The sequence below is a fragment of the Sus scrofa genome, chromosome 2 (genome assembly GCF_000003025.6).
Source record: "Sus scrofa isolate TJ Tabasco breed Duroc chromosome 2, Sscrofa11.1, whole genome shotgun sequence".
NCBI classification, from domain to species: Eukaryota; Metazoa; Chordata; class Mammalia; order Artiodactyla; family Suidae; genus Sus; species Sus scrofa.
In genome coordinates, this window is record NC_010444.4 from 66,920,534 (window position 1) to 66,939,869 (window position 19,336).

At 48.0% G+C, this 19,336-nt stretch overlaps 1 protein-coding gene across 1 annotated transcript in view; it reads right to left on the minus strand.

Moving 5' to 3' along the window:
* The window catches only part of LOC100624460 (mucin-16), a 115,406-nt gene that overhangs the window by 18,899 nt on the left and 77,171 nt on the right, over positions 1-19,336 (minus strand). The window contains exons 32-46 of the mRNA XM_021085118.1: positions 17,026-17,150; positions 16,799-16,866; positions 15,790-15,962; positions 15,635-15,670; positions 15,019-15,143; positions 14,668-14,735; positions 13,887-14,059; positions 12,611-12,646; positions 10,270-10,394; positions 10,107-10,174; positions 8,728-8,900; positions 8,389-8,424; positions 4,781-4,905; positions 4,619-4,686; positions 1,443-1,615 (exon numbers count right to left, since the gene is read on the minus strand). Of these exons, the coding sequence (XP_020940777.1) occupies positions 1,443-1,615; positions 4,619-4,686; positions 4,781-4,905; positions 8,389-8,424; positions 8,728-8,900; positions 10,107-10,174; positions 10,270-10,394; positions 12,611-12,646; positions 13,887-14,059; positions 14,668-14,735; positions 15,019-15,143; positions 15,635-15,670; positions 15,790-15,962; positions 16,799-16,866; positions 17,026-17,150 (1,572 nt within the window). The remainder of the gene's footprint in view (positions 1-1,442; positions 1,616-4,618; positions 4,687-4,780; positions 4,906-8,388; positions 8,425-8,727; positions 8,901-10,106; positions 10,175-10,269; positions 10,395-12,610; positions 12,647-13,886; positions 14,060-14,667; positions 14,736-15,018; positions 15,144-15,634; positions 15,671-15,789; positions 15,963-16,798; positions 16,867-17,025; positions 17,151-19,336) is intronic.

Sequence of the window (19,336 nt, forward strand, 5' to 3'; positions counted from 1 at the left end):
AAGCTTACACTGTGTCAGGTTCCATTTACATTTGGGGACCATACGGCTGAACCAAGTCTTTGCTCCACTGCAGTTTACATTAGGATAAGACGCTTAGGGAGTCTGTCTGTCCCTGACACCAGACACAACTCCTGGCTTGTTGTAGATGCTGGGTGAATGAGTGACCACAATAAAACATGTAAGTTGTGCAGTTTACAAGTGGGGAATCCTAAACTGGCCTCGGCAGTGGTCAAGGCAAAGGGGAAAAAATGTGAACCCAGAAGAACATGAGGACCTAGATAGGTGAAATACCTACTGTGGGTGTAGACGGTTCCCTTTTCTGTACTTCTCTTTTCCTCTTTGCTAAAATGGGGGTCCTGGGAATTCCCATTGTGGCTCAGCAAGTTACGAACCTGATTAGTATTGGTGAGGATGCAGGTTCGATCCCTGGTCTGGCTCAGTGGGTTAAGGTTCTGGCATTGCCATGAGCTGTGGCACAGGGTGCAGATGCGGCTCGGATCCTGCGTTGCTCTGGCTGTGGTGTAGGCCAGTGGCTACATCTCTGATTTGATCCCTTGCCTGGGAACTTCCACATGCCATGTGTTGGCCAAAAAGTAAACAAACAGACAAACCAAAACCCCCCTCAAAACTGCAAAAAAGAAAATAATAAATAAAATGAGAGTCCTAAAGGACCAGAGTGTCTCCCTGCCCACCTGATGGGGCAACAGTGATATGAAAGCGTGAGTTACCACACTCTATTTTCAGATTGGAGACAGAGAGGAGGGAAACTGAATTAATTCCAGTCAACCTCACCAAAATTGTGTGCTGCCCCTCAGAATCCCCATTAAGGGTCACCCTTTCTTTTTTTAAATTAAAAATTTTTTAAAAATTGTACTTGATTTGCAATGTTCTGTCAATTTCTGCTGTATAGCAAAGCGAAGCATCACCCTTTCAAACACTGCTTCTTACTGGATTCTAGGCTGATGCCCAATGTGTCTGAAGCCTGGACCCCCTAGATGTTCAGAGTGCCTTCCCTCCTTCCTGGCAGAGGGGACCAAACCAAGAGAGCCACTCATCCTGATCAAAAGTGAGAAGTGGGGAGAGGAGACAGATACGGGGTTTTTTCCTCCTAAGTTTCCACTAGAAAGACTCTTTGCTGAGTTTAATACATAGAATGGAACATAGTGTTAGATGCTGACAGCTGGGCTTGTGCCCTGACTCTGCCACTCTCCAGCTATAGCCATTTGGGTGAATGACTTAAACCTTTTGGAACCTCAGTTTCTTCATCTGTAAAATGGATCTCATCAAGGACCTGACTTGCAGGGTGGCCACGTGAGTTCAGTGTGGAGCTGAGACCCACACCAGAGTTTGTCTCAGGGTGTCCCCAAGAGAACTGCCTGGTCAGTGGAGACCCTTCTTGGATAGAAGGGTGGACCTGGTGAGGTGGGCTGAGAACCACTCACCATTGAGGTAGAGACTGTCCTTGTCCAGAGAATAGGGGCCCAGCCTGGTGATGCCGCGGGTCTGTCTGCTCAGCTCATGGAATACCTGTCTGGCTGGCAGCCCCGGGCTGCTGGGGGGCGGCCGGTAGGTGCAGAGGATATCCACCCTTGTCTTGGCACCATTCTTCATAGACCTGGGGAAGGAGAGGTTGACCTTTGGGGAATGCAGTCCACTTGGCCCTTCTTCACCTGTGGTCACTGCACACTCCATTGCCTGTGTTCCAGTCTTGCTGAAACCATACATGGTTTCTCCATCTGGCCACACTCTCACCTCAGGATCTTTGCACATGCAGTCACTTTGGTCTCTAAGTTTTTCCCCTTCTTTCTTTACCTGTGTAGTTTCCTGATCATCCTTCGGATCTCAACTTAGATGCCTCATCTGCTTCCAAGAACTCTCCCTGGCTGGGTCGGGGACCTCTTCTGGTTCCCAAGTGCCCTGGGATCCCCCCATCACCATCCCCCTGGTGACCTTCTATGTGAGCATATATTGTTTGTCCCTGCTCCCTCTAGACGGTGACCTCCATGAGGTCAGGGAATGGGACAGTATAGTTTATTGCTATCACACGGAACTGCCAGCACCTAGAACATTGCTTGCTTTGTGTAAAAATCTAAGTCCCTATTTATTTTTTTAATTTTTAAATTATAGTTGATTTACAATGTTCTATCAATTTCTGCTGTACAGCAAAGTGACCCAGTGATACATATAGATACATTCTTTTTCTCACATTATCTTCCATTGTGGTCCATCACAAATGATTGGATATAGTTCCCTGTGCTGTACAACAGGACCTCATTGCTTATCCAGTTCAAATGCAATAGTTTGCATCTACTAACCCCAAGTTAAAAAAATAAAATGATACAGCCAAAAAACAAACAAACAAAAAATCCAAGTCCCAAAAGATGGATTTTAAAATAGGGTATATCCATCTGGAAGGATGCTACTCAGCCTTGAAAGGACAGAAATGATGACACAAGCTGCAGCATGGATGAACCATGGGGACATTATGCTGAACAAATTAAGCCTACCATGAAAAGACAAATACTGTATTATTTCACTTCTAGGAGGTGCCCGGAGGAGTCAAGTTCATAGAAACAGAAAGTAGAATGGTGGGCCACAATTCTATATATGGTCCACATATAGGGATAGAGAAAGCTGGGGAGCTATATGGAGTTTCAGGCTTTTGTTTTTTTGGTTTTGCTTTTTTGGGCCATACCTGACACATATGAAATTTCCCAGGCTAGGGGTAGAATCAGAGCTGCAGCTGCTGGCCTATGCCACAGCTGCAGCAATGCAGAATCCAAGCCACATCTGTGACCTATGCCACAGCTCACGGCAATAGGGTCTCCAATCCACTGGGTGAGGCCAGGGATCGAACCCATGTCTTCATGGATAATAGTCAGATTTGTTACTGCAAAGCCACAATGGGAACACCGGAGTTTCAGTTTTTCAAGTTCTGGAGGCTGGTTGCATAATAATGTGACTATACTGAATGCTACTGAACTGTACATCTAAAAATGGTTCTGATGGTAAGTTTCATGTGATGTGCATTTTACCACAATTAAAAAAATCGACTCCCAGAGTTCCCATTGTGGCTAAGTGGGTTAAGAGCCACATAGTCGACACAGACTCCATAAGGATGTGGGTTCGATCCCTGGCCTCGCTCAGGGGGTTAAGGATCCAGTGTTGCTGCAAGCTGCGGTGTTGGTCACAGATGCAGCTCAGATCCAAAGTTGTCATGGCTGTGGCAAAGGGCGGCGGCTGCAGCTCAGATGTAACCCCTAGCCCAGGAACTTTCATATGCTGCAGGTGCAGCCATTAAAAGAAAAAAAAAATCAACTTCCCCCAAGACCCTATGTAGTATAGAATCTGCTGATTGCCTCAGCTCCTCCCTCGCCCTTGCTCTCTGCTCCAGCCACACTGGCCTCCTTGCTGTTCACTGAACATGCCAAGCTCATTCCCACGTGAGGCCCTTTGCCCATGCTGTTCCTTCTGTCTGGAACAGTTTTCACAGTTAAATCTTATTAAATTGGAAGACAGCTCAAAATTCAGCTCCAGAGGAGCTCCCATCATGGCTCAGTGGATAACGAACATGACTAGTATCCATGAGGACACAGGTTCAATCCCTGGCCTCGGTCAGTGGGTTAAGGATCTGGCATTGCTGTGAGCTGTGGTGTAGGTTGCAGATGCGGCTTGGATCCCATGTTGCTGTGGCTGTGGTGTAGGCTGGCAGCTACAGCTCCAATTGGACCCCTAGCCTGGGAACGTCTGTATGCTGCAGGTACAGGTCTAAAAAGACAAAAAAAAAAAAAAAAAAAAAAAAAGAAAGAGGGTCAGCTCCACAGAAAGGAAGCCCTGTCCCCCTGGATAAATCTGCTTTCCCATCACTATTTATGCTCTTACAGCATTTGAAACCACTTCTATTAGATATTTATTCTCCTGCAAGCTATCAGTTTTCTGGACGAGATGTGGGCAGGACTAGTGCCTGGTACCCAGAGGACCACCTGCCTCAGAGGCTGTACATCAGTGTCAGGTGAATGAAAAGTGCTTCACAAATACTAGCAATTCACAGATTGACCAGGAAAAATGAGATTAATGGCTCAGTGGGTACAGAGTTTCTGCTCAGGGTGATGCAAAGTTCTGCAAGCAGAGAGTGATGATGGTTGTACAACACTGTGCATATAATTGATGTCACTGAATTGTACACTTAAAGATGGATAACATGGAAAATTCTATGTCTATTTTTACTCTGTTGCAATTTGAAAAATTAATAATGTAATATAAAAAAATGCAGGATACAGGAAAGAACCCTCTGAGAAAAGCCCACTGAGAGTTCAGTGGGTTAAGGACCTGACGTTGTCTCTGTGGGTTAAGGACCTGACATTGTCTCTGTGAGGATGTGGGTTTGATCCCTGGCCTCACTCAGTGGGTTAAAGATTCTGCGTTGCTGTGGCTGCAGGATAGGTTGCAGGTGCAGCTCCCATTTGACCCCTGGTCCCGGAATGTCCATATGCTACAGGTAAGACCATTAAAAAAAAAAAAAAAAAAGAATATCCCACTGTATCTGGGGGGAAGAAGCTCCCACAGTTAGGAGTCCATGCCCTTAGATGATGGGCCATGGGAGTAGGGGTGCTCTCACCTTAGCGAGGTGACCTTGCAGCCTGCATATTGGGCACCCAAGCTGCTCCGCTGGAACAACGGGCTGAGCTGGAGACGAAGGAGAGAGCCAGTGGTGATCACAGGTGGGCATTAGCCCATAGGTTGGGCACGAAGGGGTGAGAGGGAGAAGTAGGCATCTCACCAGGTGCTGCATGAGGGTGTCCGTGATGTTGAACTTGAGAGAGCCGGGACGACCCATGTCTGCTGAGTAGCGCAGGTTGTCAATGGTGAAGTTCAGCGTGAATGGCTCCTCGCTGACCTCCCCAGCTATGATGGGTACAGAGAGAGCCAAGTCTCGATGGGAGGGGTCCCCACATCCATCCCAGGATGGGGCTTCTGAGGGTTCTGGGTCCTCCTCCCGATTAACCTATCACTTAATGGCAACAGCTCCAGCAGCAAATAAGGGCAGGCTTAATGATCTGAGGATGCAGGATGGGCCATTTGCACCCTGATGTAGGTGTGGAGGGTTCTGTGAAAACACTGGTGGCTTTGTTCTTTCCCAGGAGGAAAGGCACTGATGACCCCAGACATCCAGTTTTTCCACTCTCCATCTTTCTGTGCCTCTGTCTCTATATACGTGCATATATGTTTATATATAAATGAATGTATATTATCTATAAATATGTAATTTATATATTATATATTTATATTATATATAAAAATACATATAAAATAATGTATATATACATTACAGCCAAGTGTGCAAATCTTCTATGCATTGGTTAAAAAGACCCAACAAGAGTTCCTCCTATGGTAAAGTGGGTTAAGAATCTGACTGAAGCGGTTTGGGTTTCTGTGGAGGCTCAGGATTGATCCCTGGCCCAGAGCAGTGGGTTAAAGGATCTGTAGGTCACAGCTGCAGCTAGGATTCAGTCCCTGGCCCAGGAACTTCCATATGCCATGGGTGGAGTCACAGAAATTAAAAAAAAAAAAAAGACACAACAGTCTAGCAGCTATAACCAGCCTTTCTGCATCTCAAGGTACTGCTGTGTAAGATAATATAATAATGATTCTGACTTCCAAGGTTGTTAGGAAGTTTCAAGAATTTAGTTTTTGTAAAATGACACAGACTGATCAGTAGAGGGGGGCGACCTGTGTAGACCCCAGGAGAAGCAGAATAGATGAACATAGGATGCTGTTAAGACCAGAGGCTCCTGACTTGACTACAGAATAGACAAGCGGTGCAGGAGCTAAGTAATTAAGACAAAACCTCTGGGAGAAAAGTTTACCTTCTCTTCCCTTCCGCCCTTCTGTGCACCACTCTTTCCAGGCTCCCTTCTATTCATCTTTCCTTCTATCCTTCTGTCATTTCTTCCCATCCATTTGTCCTTTCGTCTTCTTCCTTCCATCCTTTCTTCCACCCATCTATCCATTTATCCTTCCAACCATCCATCCATCCATTATACACACACATACATCATTCTTTCCTACCTCACACCTTCCCTCCCTTCCTTCTTCCCATTCATCCTGCCTTCTATGCATCCTTCTGTCCATCTTTCCTTCATTCCTTCCTTTCTTCCATTCATCTTTCCTTGCTCCCTCTCTCCATTTCTCTTCTTCCATTTATCTTCTTTCCTTCCCTTCTTCTCTTATTCCTTCCTTGCATCTGTTTATACATCCTCCCTCCCTTCTCTTTTCCTTCTTCCATTCATTTTTTTTTGCCTCTCATCAGCTCATCCATCTTCCCTCTCCCTCTCCTTCCCCTTGTCACTTCTTCCTTCCATGTATCCACCTTGCCTTCTTTCCATGCACATTGAATTGGTCCTATCAGGCTCCAGGAGCGATTCCAAGGACTGGAGAGTGATAAATAAATGCAGTCCACAGAGCTGACCTTGACTTATTTTCTTTTTCTTATTTGGAAAAACAGTTGTTTTGGACCTCAGGAGTCCTGAACCCTGCTGTAGCTGAAAGGCATGAGGGAAGATGCTATGATGTAAAAGACCAGTAATGGACCCAAGGACAGTTTGAGGGTGTTGAAATAACATACCTCTAAGGCGAGGGCAAATTTTTTTTTTTTTTTTTTTTTTTTTTAGGGCCACAGGTGAGGCATATGGAAGTTCTCAGGCTAGGAGTCAAATCGGAGCTGCAGCTGCTAGCCTACACCACAGCCACAGCCACAGCAATGACAGATATGAGTCACACTGCAATCTACACCACAGCTCATGGCAATGCCAGATCCTTAACCCACTGAGTGGGGCCAGGGATTGAACCTGCATCCTCATGAATACCAGTTGGGTTTGTTTCCACTGAGCCAGAATAGGAACTCCAACAATTGATTCTTGAAAACCTACAGGAGTCTCACTACGGGGTTTGCTAGGAATGCAAAGGGAGTTTAGTCCATGAACCAGTACATCATAGACGTGCACCAAAACCCAGCATGTCTTTTGGAATAAACTGACTGATGTATCAATAGTGTGGAGAGTGAGACAGAGTTTCAGAGTTATAGGAACTCTGGGCTCTATTATTTATTTGCTCTGTGGCTTGGTAGCCTGAGTCTGAGTTTCCTCCACTCCAAAGTGAATCAAAGTCTCATGGTTGCGAGAATTAAAGTATAAGGTGTATATGCTTTGGAATGAATTGTGTCCCCCCGCCCCAAATTTATATGTTGAAGCCCCGGTCCCTCAGAAGATGACTGTATTTGGAGACAGGGCCTTTAAAGAGATAATTAAGTCAAAATGAGGCCACCGGGTGGAACTAACTTAATATGAACTGGTCTCCTTACAAGAAGAGGAGATTAGGATAGAGACATGGGAAGGAATGCACAAAGGGACAACTATGGAAAAAGGCAGCAGGAGGGCAGCCATCTGCAGGCCAAGGAAAGAAGATGCAGTGGAAACCAACCCTGCCAGCACTTTTGGCTTAAACCTCCAGCCTTTAGAAGTGGGAGAAAGTAGATTTTTGTTATTTGAGTCGCGCAGTCTTTGGTATTTTGTTATGGTACCCCAAGGTGCCCAATACAGCATGCAACTTAGCACAGCATCTGGAAAGCAGTCAATTTCAACGCATGTTCACTGAAAATCTAACAACAGGTGGAACACCAATGCTGAGAAGCCCCTGGAACAATAAACAGAGATATGAATAGAAGAATAAGGAAAGAGGACCAAGGGTAAGGCTTTAGGAGAATTACAATGACCACGATTCAGAGATCCCGTTGTGGTTCAGTGGGTTAAGAACCTGACATAGTATCCATTAAGATGCGGGTTTGATCCCGGGCCTCGCTCAGTGGGTTAAGGATCCCGCATCTGCCGAAAGCTGTGGCAGAGGTTGCAGATGCAGCTTGGATCTGATGTTGCTGTGGCTGTGGTGTAGGCCGGCAGCTGCAGCTCCGATTCAACCCCTAGCCTGGGAATTTCCATGTGCTGCACTGCAGCTGTGAAAAGGGGGGAAAAAATGACCACCATGGGTCAGAATGTGGTGGAAGGAGTTCCCACTGTGGCACAATGGGATTGGTGGCATCTCTGCAGGGCCAGGATGCAGGTTCATCCTTGGCCCTTCACAGTGGGTTAAAGGATCTGGCATTGCTGCAACTGCAGCGTAGCCTGCAACTGCAGCTCAGATCTGGTCCCTGGCCTGGGAACTCCATATGTCCTTCCATACTAGGTCTAAAACTTCTGCACTCTAGGCTGAAACTTTCCACCAGGATCCAGGAGCAAGAGAAGGGATGAGTCAGGGACCTTCCAGATGCTTCCCTCACCCTAAAGTGGTGGAAGTGGGGTCCCAGAAATCAAGGTCAGGCATAGGCATACTCACTGGTGGTAGTGGGGGCCACAGCTCCATAGGTGTAACCTGCAGAGAGAGGGTGAGAGAAGCTGAAGGAGACTTGGGGTGAACATAAAGGGTTAAGGGAGAGGGGGTACTTAGGGGCCCTTGAGAGGAAAGCAGAGAGGAGGAGGCAGTGGAGGGATGTTGAGGGAAGAAGCAACCAAGCAACAGACTTCAATGTGGCTGGATCCATTTGTTACTTCATTATAATGGAGACAACCCTGACCAGAAGGAGAAAAAATGGATCAAAGCTCACCTTGGAAATGAAAGCACTGGCAACACAAGGATCTCATGGGAGGGGACAATGGTTGTACCATAACCACTCACCATTGACATAGAGGCTGTCCCGGTCAAGGGTGAAGGAGCCCAGCCGGGTGATGCCATGGGTCTCATGGCTCAGCTCCCAGTACAGCTGTTCTCTGTCCAGCTCAGGTCTTGCAGGGTCATAGTGGAGGGTGCAGACAATGTCTACTCCAGTGGCTGCTCCACTCTTTTCACGCCTGGAGAAGAAAGGATATAGGGGGAGTTCTGGTGTGGCTCAGCAGTAATGAACCGGACTAGTATCCATGAGTATGCGAGTTCGATCCCTAGTCTCACTCAGTGGGTTAACGATCTGGTGTTGCCATGAGCTGTGGTGTAGGTTACACATGCGGCTCAGATCTGATGGTGCTGTGTATGCCACGGGTGTGGCCCTAAAAAGACCAAAAAAAAAAAATATATAGAAAGAAAAAGAATGTAGGAAGTGGAGTACTAGGAGGGGTCCTTATGGGTGTGAAAGAGAGGAGGCTAAAGGAGATGCGGAAGAGTTTAGCTCTGAAGCCTCCAGGGGGTCTCCTAAGTGTCTTTCATCTGAGACAAGTCCTCACCGTTCAGAACAGAAAACATTTTTCTTTTGGCTGAGCCCGCGGCATGCAGAAGTTGCCGGGGCTGAGGATCAAACCCACACTATAGCAGGAATCAGAGCCACAACAGTGTCAATGTTAGATCCTTAACCTGCTGAGCCACCAGGGAACTCCCAGAAAACATTTTAATTGGCACTTGAAGACAGGGATTTGCAGTAGTTATCCCACTGCCTCTTTTCTTTTTTTCTTTTTTGGCCATGCCCACAGCATGCAGAAGTTCTGAGGTCAGGGATCAAACCCAAGCCACAGCTGAGATCTAAGCCACAGCAGTGACAATGCCAGATCCTTCATCTGCTGAGCCACAAGGGAACTCCAATCCCAATTCTTAAGAGGAGGGCTTTCATTTAAGGCAAAAAGTCAGGAGTTCCCATCATGGCTGAGTGGAAACAAATCTGACTAGTAACCATGGAGACGCAAGTCTGATCCCTGGCCTCACTCAGTGGGTTAAGGATCTGGCATTGCCATGAGCTGTGGTGTAGGTTCGGGACACAGCTTGGATCTGGCATTGCTGTGGCTGTGGCATAGGCCAGCGGCTACAGCTCCGATTCGACCCCCAGCCTGGGAACTTCCATATGTTGTGGGTGTGGCCCTAAAAAGACACACACACACACAAATAAAGCAAAAGGTCATACAGACTTCATAAATAAAAACACAATGCCTATTTGTAAATCTAGAGCACTGACAAAGGGGTCATGGTGGGCACTGGAATTCAGTATTGCCAGGGGCATGCCTAGCAACTGAGCCTGCTGGCTGGTGCATGAGGGTTCACCTGACCAGGTGAATCATTCCATCTGGGGTTCTCACCTGAGTGACTCCAGCCTGCAGCCAGTGTAGATGGGGCCGACACTAGTCTTATTGAGCAAGGCCTTGAGCTGGTAGGGAAAGAGAGGGAGGTGAGCAGAAGGGCTGAGGGGATAGGCAGGTAGATGAGAGGTGAACTTGGTGGAGGCCATCAAAGAGCTCTCACTCGGTGCTGTAATATCCTCTCGGTGGAGTTGAACTTCAAAGAAGCTGGGCGCCCCATGTCCTCAGTGTAGTGCATGTTGGTGATGGTGAAGTTCAGGGTGAAGGACACCAGGTGAAGATTGGTGGCTGCAGTGGGGAAGGAAGAGAAAGATGTTCAGTTGGGGCCATAGTAATGGCCAAGGTCTCCTGGGGCTCTAACCACAGAGCCCCTGCAGGGGATTAAGTATAGCCATGAGCTGAAGGAGAGAACATTGTGGAATCCCTGAGACACTGGGAACAGTTGCTCATTCATCTTGTGAGTGTTTATTGAGTGACTGATACATGTGAGGTTCTGTACTAGGCTCTGTGAGTCCAAAGATGAATAGGAGGAATTCCTGTTGTGGCACAACAGAAACGAATCTGAGTAGGAACCACGAGGTTGCAGGTTTGATCCCTGGCCTCGCTCAGTGGGTTAAGGATCCAGCATCTGCTGAAAGCTGTGGTGTAGGTCACAGAGGTGGCTTGGATCTGGTGTTGCTGTGGCTTTGGCATAGGCCAGCAGCAACAGCTCTGATTAGACCCCTAGCCTGGGAACTTCCATATGCTGTGTGTGCATCCCTAAAAAAAAAAGACAAAAGCCAAAAAAAAAAAAAAAAAAAGAAAAGAAAGAAATGAATAGGGCATAGTCTCTCAATGTGGCCAGTGGGGCAATCAGATCATTATGTTGCAAGGGAAGCTGGGCTGGGATGGGATGGGGCCATGGAGCAGTTGCAATTCCAGGACGGGCACCCAACCTGTGACCGAGGAAAACTTCCTGGAGGAAGCTTCATTTTAAGTGTGACCAAAAGCACGAGTAAGAGTTTAGATGAATAGGAACTGAGCAAGTGAGAAGCAGAGGGAACAGCCTGGCTAAAGTCCTGGCAGGAAGACAGAACAATTGCACTCAGAATGAAGTTGGCCTTGGGGGAGCATAGAGATGAGACTAGAGGGATCCTCTGAACTCAGAAAACTGAGGCAGTGACTATGCAGGACAGGGGATTGGACTTGATTTGTAGACCAGATAGAATCATCCAGAGATTGTCAACAAGAGAGGAATTATATGGATAGAGGCACATAGGTCAGGACACTGCAGCTGCTGTGAGGAGGACCTGTGGGAAGCCCGTGTGGATACTACCGCAGAAGTCCTAGCAAAAAATGCTGATGGCCTGATGCAGATGTAGATAAAGGAGGCACTCTCAAGACATTCTGAAAGAAAAGATGACTTGGTGATGGATGGATGTGGGTGGTGACTGAGAGGGAGGGTCAAAGTTGGCACCCATGTCCTTGTCTTGGGTGATAAGGAGAAGGAACAAATTTGGGAGATGATGACTTCAGAGACAGAAACCAAGGGGTTTCATGAGGTTTGGAAGATGGGTGGACCAAAGGGTTGACCAGAAGCTGTTGTGTGGTGTGGGCTGGACTCAGGATTTAGATGCTGAGCAGCTGGACCCTGAACAGCTGGATGGTCTCCAAACCATGGAAATGGATGAGAGTTCACTCAGGGAAGGTGAGTAAGCAATGGGGGAAGAAGTTATCTTGTATAAATGATCTTCTAGACATGATATAGGTACCAGTAAGAGCCTTCCTATCCGTGGGCTTGGGGGATGGAGCCAGAGAGGACATCAGGAAGGATGTAGAGGTCACAGCAGCTGAGGGAGAAAGAAAAACAACAACCAGAAATGAAATTTGGAGTGATATGCCTGTAAGGAAATGGTAGCATGGTGGTGGCTCTAGATATAAAAACATGCCTTCCACAAATGAAACTTTCCACAGAAAAGAAAATCATAGACATGGAGAATAGACTTGTGGTTGCCAAGGGGGATGGGGAGGGAGTGCGAGGGACTGGGAATTTGGGGTTAATAGATGTAAACTCTTAATGGATAAGCAGTGAGACCCTGCTGTGTAGCACTGGGAACTATACTAGTCACTTATGATGGAGCATGATAATGTGAGAAAAAAAATGTATACATGTATGTGTAACGGGGTCACCCTGCTATACAGCAGAAAATTGACAGAACCCTGTAAATCAGCTATAATGGAAATCATTACAAAATTTAAAATAGACAAACAAAACCCAACAAAATGTGCCTCCCTCTCTGCCCCATTTAACCTGGAGTCAGAGCATCATCCTTAGCTGTGTATATGGGGGTGGGGAGGAGAGGTGACTCCTGTTACCCCCAATCCAGTCCATATATTTATGCATGCCCTCTGGACCCCTCCCATCCAGAGGGGGTATAACAGGAGGGAAGGGTTGGCTGGTTGAGCAGCTCCCATTTTTCAGGAGGGAGGTAGTTGCAGGTGCACAGAAGCCTGAAGATACTCACCACTGGGAGTGATGGCTGAGGTCTGATGGGTGTAACCTGTAAAGAGGGGATGAGATGGTAAGGAAGGGGAGGGGGAGAGATCTTCAATGAAGAGATGGCTTGGCCATTGGAGAGATGGTGGATGGCCCATCATGATGGTGAGTCATTAAAAAGAAGACTGAGAGCTCACCTGGAGGGGATCAAAGCCTACTCCTACCCTCAGCTTCAGAGGGACAAAGGCCTTGCCCTAAGCACCCTGAAGTGTGCGTCCCCAGTGGAAGCCTGAACTTGGTGCAGAACCCTTCCACAGTCGAGCTCACCCAATAAGGATGAGGAGACCCACCCCCAATACAGTTACCAGTGATGAAGGTGCTGTCATCATAGAAGCTGGGAGAAAACATCCAAAGTGCTCAGGTTGGGGACCTCATCATCATGGAGAATCCAGGAAGGAAGCCCCTATACTTGGGGCTTTCATGGGTCTCAGTCCCCATTTTCCCAAGGCTGGAGGTGAGGTGGGGGTGGGGAGGGAAGGCAGGAGGCTTCTGGCCTCTTCCATTGCCGAGGGCTGGGACTCAGACAGAGGCTGACAGAGACTTTTTTTTTTGCCTTTTCTAGGGCTGCTCCTGTGGCATATGGAGGTTCTCAGGCTAGGGGTCTAATTGGAGCTGTTGCTCCCAGCCTACACCAGAGCCACAGCAACGTGGGATCCGAGCCGTGTCTGTGACCTACACCACAGCTCATGGCAATGCTGGATCCTTAACCCACTGAGCAAAGCCAGGGATCGAACCCGCCACCTCATGGTTCCTAGTCGGATTCGTTAACCACTGCGCCATGACGGGAACTCCATGACAGAGACTTCTGAGGCCTCTTAATACTCACTGCTGGGGATGGTGGCCTGAGTTTGGTGGGTGGAGCCTACCCACAGTTGGAGGGAGAAAAAGGGAGGAGGGGGCAGGATGAGCCAGAGGGGAAGAAGGATAGAGAGTATGTGGGGACTGCTGAAATGCAAACATTAAAAAAAACATGGCCCTGGGAGTTCCTGTTGTGGCTTAGTGGGTTAAGAACCTGAATAGTATCCATGGGGATGCAGGTTTGATCCCTGGCCTGGCTCAGTGCGATAAGGATCTGGTGTTGCTATGAGCTGTGGTGTGGGTCGAAGATGCAACTCAGATCCCATGTTGCTGTGGCTGTGGTGTAGGCCAGCAGCTGCAGCTCTAATTCAACCCTTAGCCTGGGAACTTCTATATGCTACAGGTGCAGCCCTAAAAATATAAAAATAAAAAAACAGGGCCCTTACCATTGATGTAGAGACTGTCCTTGTCCAGGGTATAGGAGCCCAGCTGGGTAACACCAAGTGTCAGCTGGCTCAGCTCCCAGTACAGTCGCTCCCTATCCAGCCCAAAGCCCATGGGGTCAGGGTGGTGGGTGCAGATGGCATCCACGCCGATGGCCGCTCCATTCTTCACAGGCCTGGGAAGAGTAGCAGGTGAAGGGGATGACAGTACATGGAGTCTCCGGGGGTAGGAGGATGTCCTAAGATTTTTGGTGGCAGGACAGAAAGGGGCCAGAGGATATTTGAAGGCTGGTAGAGAGGCAAGAAGCCAGACTTAGATCTACCAGGTGTACAGATTTCCAGCCAACCTGAGACTGTGAGCAGAGTGGATGAGTATGAGCAGGAGTTCTTATTGAATTGAAAACCTGTTTCCTCCTGGCATAGGAACAGGAGAGCTCATACTTGAGATGGGTGAAGAGCTGGGATTTTGGTTTAAAGAAACCAGAAAAGGCATACTCATCTTGAGAGAAATTCAGGGACAGACAGAAGGAAACATGCTATTTGGCCAAAGATAGGAGGGAAATGAGAAGGAATTCAGAAAGATGATGAAGCTCATGGGCTCTGCAGAATCTGGGAACAGTTGGAAGTGGTAATTATAATAAGGAGAGGCCTTTATCCTGGATCTGCACCTCCTGAAATCCACCTCTGCTGAGCTCATGGACAGGCATGGCAGAAAAGAATGAAACAAACTTCTCAGGTCTGAGATCACTTAAGGCAACCCTTATGGGCTATTCCGAGGTCTCACCTGAGCAAGGTCAGTCTGCAACCTGAATACAAGGGGCCCACACTGGTGTTCTTGAACAAGGGTCCAAGCTGTGGGTGAGAGCAAGAAAAGTAAAAAGATGGGCTAGGAGACAGGGATAGGATGGTCACTGTTGGTTGGGCAAGAGTGAGGTGGGCAGGATTAGCACCAGAAGACAGGGCAGGAGTGGAGATGGTGGTCATTAGTAGGTGGGGCTATCAGTAGGCAGGAGGGAAGTTAGGCAGGTGGGACTGGCATCAGTAGCTGGGGTAAGCCAGTAAGGTGGGTGAGTCAGGCACAATGGGCAGGTCTGGCACTAATGGGAGGGCAGTGTGAGGTGGGCGGGGCTCTCACCAGGTGCTGCAGGGACTTCTCCATGGTGCTGAATTTCAAGGACCCTGGAGGCCACATGTCTTCCATGTAGGGCAGGTTGGTGATGGTGAAGTTGAGAGTGAAAGGCACCAGAGGTGGTCCAGTGGCTGCACCAGGGGGAGAGGGGAGGAGAGGCCACACTGAGTCAGGCCTCAGATGGATGTAAGGGGCAAGGCTTGGGGTCCTAGCCCCGAGACCAGAAGCCATCTCACTGGAGACTATAGTGATGACCAAAGGTCCCTGGGGCCTAATGCCAGAATCACCAGTGTGGACAACGTTACACTATCACATGCTGCAGGTAAAGGTGAGAATTATTTGCAAGTTAACAAGCTCTGGTAGAAACAGTTGACTACCCAACATTCTTATTTTTTCACTTCCATCGTTCATTACTTTTCTCCATCCATTCTCCCAACTGATATTTGGTGGCCATTTCTGTGCCTAGTCAACAACAAAGAGTGACTAACAGCTGAGACTCAGTGCAGTGACTTCCCAGCCCATGTTCCTGACCCCTTCCCTCCCCAAAAGCTGGAGATGTGGGCAGGGGCTGTTGCTTCCTTCCCTGGTGGGAGGAAGCTTCTGAAGACCACTGAGTACTCACCGCTGGGGGTGGTTTCTGATGTCTGGTAGGTGTAACCTGCAGTGAGAGAGGGGGAAAGAGAGTGGAAGTGATGGAGGTGGAGAAGGAATAAAGGAAGCATGCAAGGGATCATGCAGATTTGACAATATAGCAAAGAAAAAGTGGACACTGCTCACCATTGACATAGAGACTGTTCTGGTCCAGGATGTAGGGACCCAACTGGGTGATGCCTTGGGTCAGCTGGCTCAGCTCCCAGTATAGCCGCTCTCTGTGCAGCCCCAGGCCTGCAGGGTCAGGGAGGTGGGTGCAGATGGCATCAACACTGGTGGCTGCTCCATCTTTCTCAGGCCTGTACAGAGAGCGATGGAGTAGAGATGAGGATCCATCTATAGAGGGTCACTGAGAACATTATGGGGGCACTGCAGGGAAAATTAGAAAGTGGAGGGGCTCTTGTCAACGAGCCCCATGATGCTGTGTCACCCACTGTTGAGAGAATTTGGCAATGCCTGTAGTCATTTTTGGTTGTCACAGCTTTGGTAGGTGGGGTGCTACAGGCATCTATTGGGTAGAGGCCAAGATGCTGATAAATATCCTACAGTGCAAAGGAGAGCCACAACAAAATTTGTCCAGCTCAGAAAGTCAATAGAGACCACATGTCAAGAACCCCAATGTCTGACACATAATAAGTGCCTACTTTCAGAAATCCTAACCCTAACCCTAACCCTAACCTTAGTTAGGTTGGAAGCATGGTAGGCTATGGGTGTATCATTTGTGAAGGCTCAAGGGTGCATTCTTTATGGAGGAATTTTCTGCATCCTTTTTTTGGGGGCGGGGCAGGGCTGTGCCTATGGCACACAGAAGTTCTTGGGCCAGGGACTGAACCTGAGCTACAGCAGTGACCCGAGCCACAGCAGTGACAATGTTGGATCCTCAACCTGCTGAATCACCAGGGAACTCCTGAATGCTTTTGAGTGGGTACATTATGTCATTTTGTTTGGAGTAAATATTGCATGGGAAAGTTGAGGAGGATGGGAAGGTTTGGAGCAAGGTCTGGGGACCAGGACAGTGACTGTCCCAAGTGGGGAGATGGAAAGGGCTGAGGCCAAAGGGAGGACCCAGCCCTGGAGGACTGTGGGTAAGAATCTCCATTACGCCTTGTGGGGCCATCTTCTCTGGAGGTCTCACCTGAGTGAAGTCAATCTGCAACTGGAGTAGAGGGGACCTACACTGGTGTTCCTGAATAAGGGTCTGAGCTGTTGAAGAAAGAGATGGAAGTGAATAGTAGGACTGATGGGGCAGGGGGAGGGTGTTGGCATCAATTAAGAGGTAGGGTGAGGTGGGTGGGTCCTGGGAGTGGTGGGTGGGGTTGACATCAGTGGGCAGTGTGGGCATGAGGTGGGTGGGGCTCTCACCAGGTCCTGCAGGATCTTCTCTATTTTGCTGAACTTGGCAGAGCTGGGAAGCTGCATGTCTTCCATGTAGCGCAAGTTGTTGATGGTGAAGTTAAGGGTGAACAGAACCAGTGCAGGGCTAGAAACTTCCGTGAGATTGAGAGAGAGGATGTTATGCTCTGTGGTCACTGCTAAAACTAGTTTAGGAGTCGTGGGGGAGAGTCTGGATTCCCACTGCCCATTGTATTCACAATTGATGCAAGAACTCAGAATGTTTCCTCCCAGAATGGGAAACTCTACTTTGAAAAACACTATTCATAGTAATAATAATAACAAATTATTAGCAGCAATTATAACAGCTGGTATTTGGTAAGGGCTTATTCTATGCTACACTTTGTGCTAAAAGCTTTCCACCAGTATCTTGTGTAGTCCTCAAAACAAACCCTAGAGATGAGTCTTGTACTTACCCCCAATTGAAAGAGGATAAAAATAAGTTTCAGAGAGGTTAAGTCACTTCCCCAAGGCCACAGAGCTATTTAAGGGCAGAAGCATAGGCACTAGAGTTTGAATGACTTAGGGTTGAGTCCTGCTCATCTGCTAGCTGTTTGACTTCAGAAAAACACTAAGCTCTCTTAGAACCAGTTTACACCTTCCTTAAATTGGAAAAGTAGCAATGCCTACCTCCTGGGTTTAAAGATCATACATGTAAAGCAGAGGAGACCAAAAAAACCAGTGAATGAAGCCAGCATTGTTGTCATTGTTTGTTTTTCATTTTTGGCCACACCTGTGGCACATGGAAGTTCCTGGGACAGGGACTGAATCGGAGGGGCATCTGCAACCTGTGCCATAGTTGCAGCAATGTTGGAACCTTAACCCACTGCACTGGGTTGGGGATCCAACTGGTAATGCCACAGAGACAAGCTGGATCACTAACCCACAGTGCCACAGTGGGAACTCCCGTGTTATTATTATTTATGTTTGCTTTCTCTGCTGACCCCTCTAATCTCTGCCTTTTGGGTTTAGTCCTAAATTTGCCCTTGACTATGATTCCCATTCCGTTCTAGCAGAAGGTGAAACTTTGGGAATTGTTCTGGAATGTAACACCAGATCTGGTCTCACTAACTGACCCTCTGGGTCCTCTAAGGCCAACATGATCATAAATTAACCCCTGTCAGGTCACTTGGGATAGAGTTTAAAAATGGCCAGCAGGAGTTCCTTTGTGGTGTGGCAAGTTAAAGATTCGGTGTTGTCACTGCAGCGGCTCAGGTCACTGCTATGGCATGGGTTCTGTCCCTTGCCTGGGAATTTCCACAATGCTGTGGGTGTGGCCAAAACAAAAAATAACCTGCATCTACATCCTTGCAACATGGTGTTGAAGCTCCTTCAACCAGGAGATGGGCATCTGTTTCTTCACCTCTTGATTTTGGCTTGGCCATGACTTGCTTTGGCCAAAGAAACAAGAGAAAAGTGATTCAAGCAGAGGCTTGAAAAGACCTTGTGCCTGAGGCTGGCTCTCTCTGGCTGCTAGAAACTCTATAACCACTATACGAACAAGCCAGAGCTAGTGTGATGGGTGATGAGGCCCCATGAAGGAGAACTGAGGCACCTTCAGGGTCAGTTGGGCATCCTCCAGAAGCATAGTCACCAAGCTAACCTGCAAGTGACTGCAGACACATTTGGAAGTCTGGTTCAGACCAGAGGAACTTCCCGACTGAGAGGAACTGATCTATCTACTAATGTGCAGCAGTAAATGATTGTTCTAATCCAATACATTTGGGGGATGTTTGTTATGCAGTAAAAGCTAACTGATACAAAGTCTTAACAGAAAGCAGAGAATGGATTCAAAGGAGTCTCTACTTTAGCCTGGGACTGAAAACCTAGAGCCACAGAGCTTCCAAACCCAGAGATGGAGCTGTGGCCCCAAAGATTCACCCTCCCCTGACCCTTGCATTGACTTGCCTGCAAACACTCTCTCACTTGCCCTTCTCATTGCTAACCACAGAGGCATGAAAGTGGGGAGCATGGAGGCATGAACAGAAGGCTCTTACCAATAGAGCTAGAGAAGGAGATTGGAGCCACTGAGGTTCCCAAGAAGGGTGTGGAAGTCACAGAAACTGAGAAGGAAGCATCAAAAATGCATATAATTGCAGCCTTAGAGATGCCAGAGACAGGTGGTTCGATGCCCAACTTGACTCATAGAAGGTAGAATTCGGGGTAGGTGGGTAGCTAGGGCCCTAACCCTTCCTTCCTCCATGAGGCATTGGTCTTAGTGAGGAGGGAACCAGTTACCTCCAGAAGGCTTTGTAGGGACATGGGGCCATCTAGGGTTTGA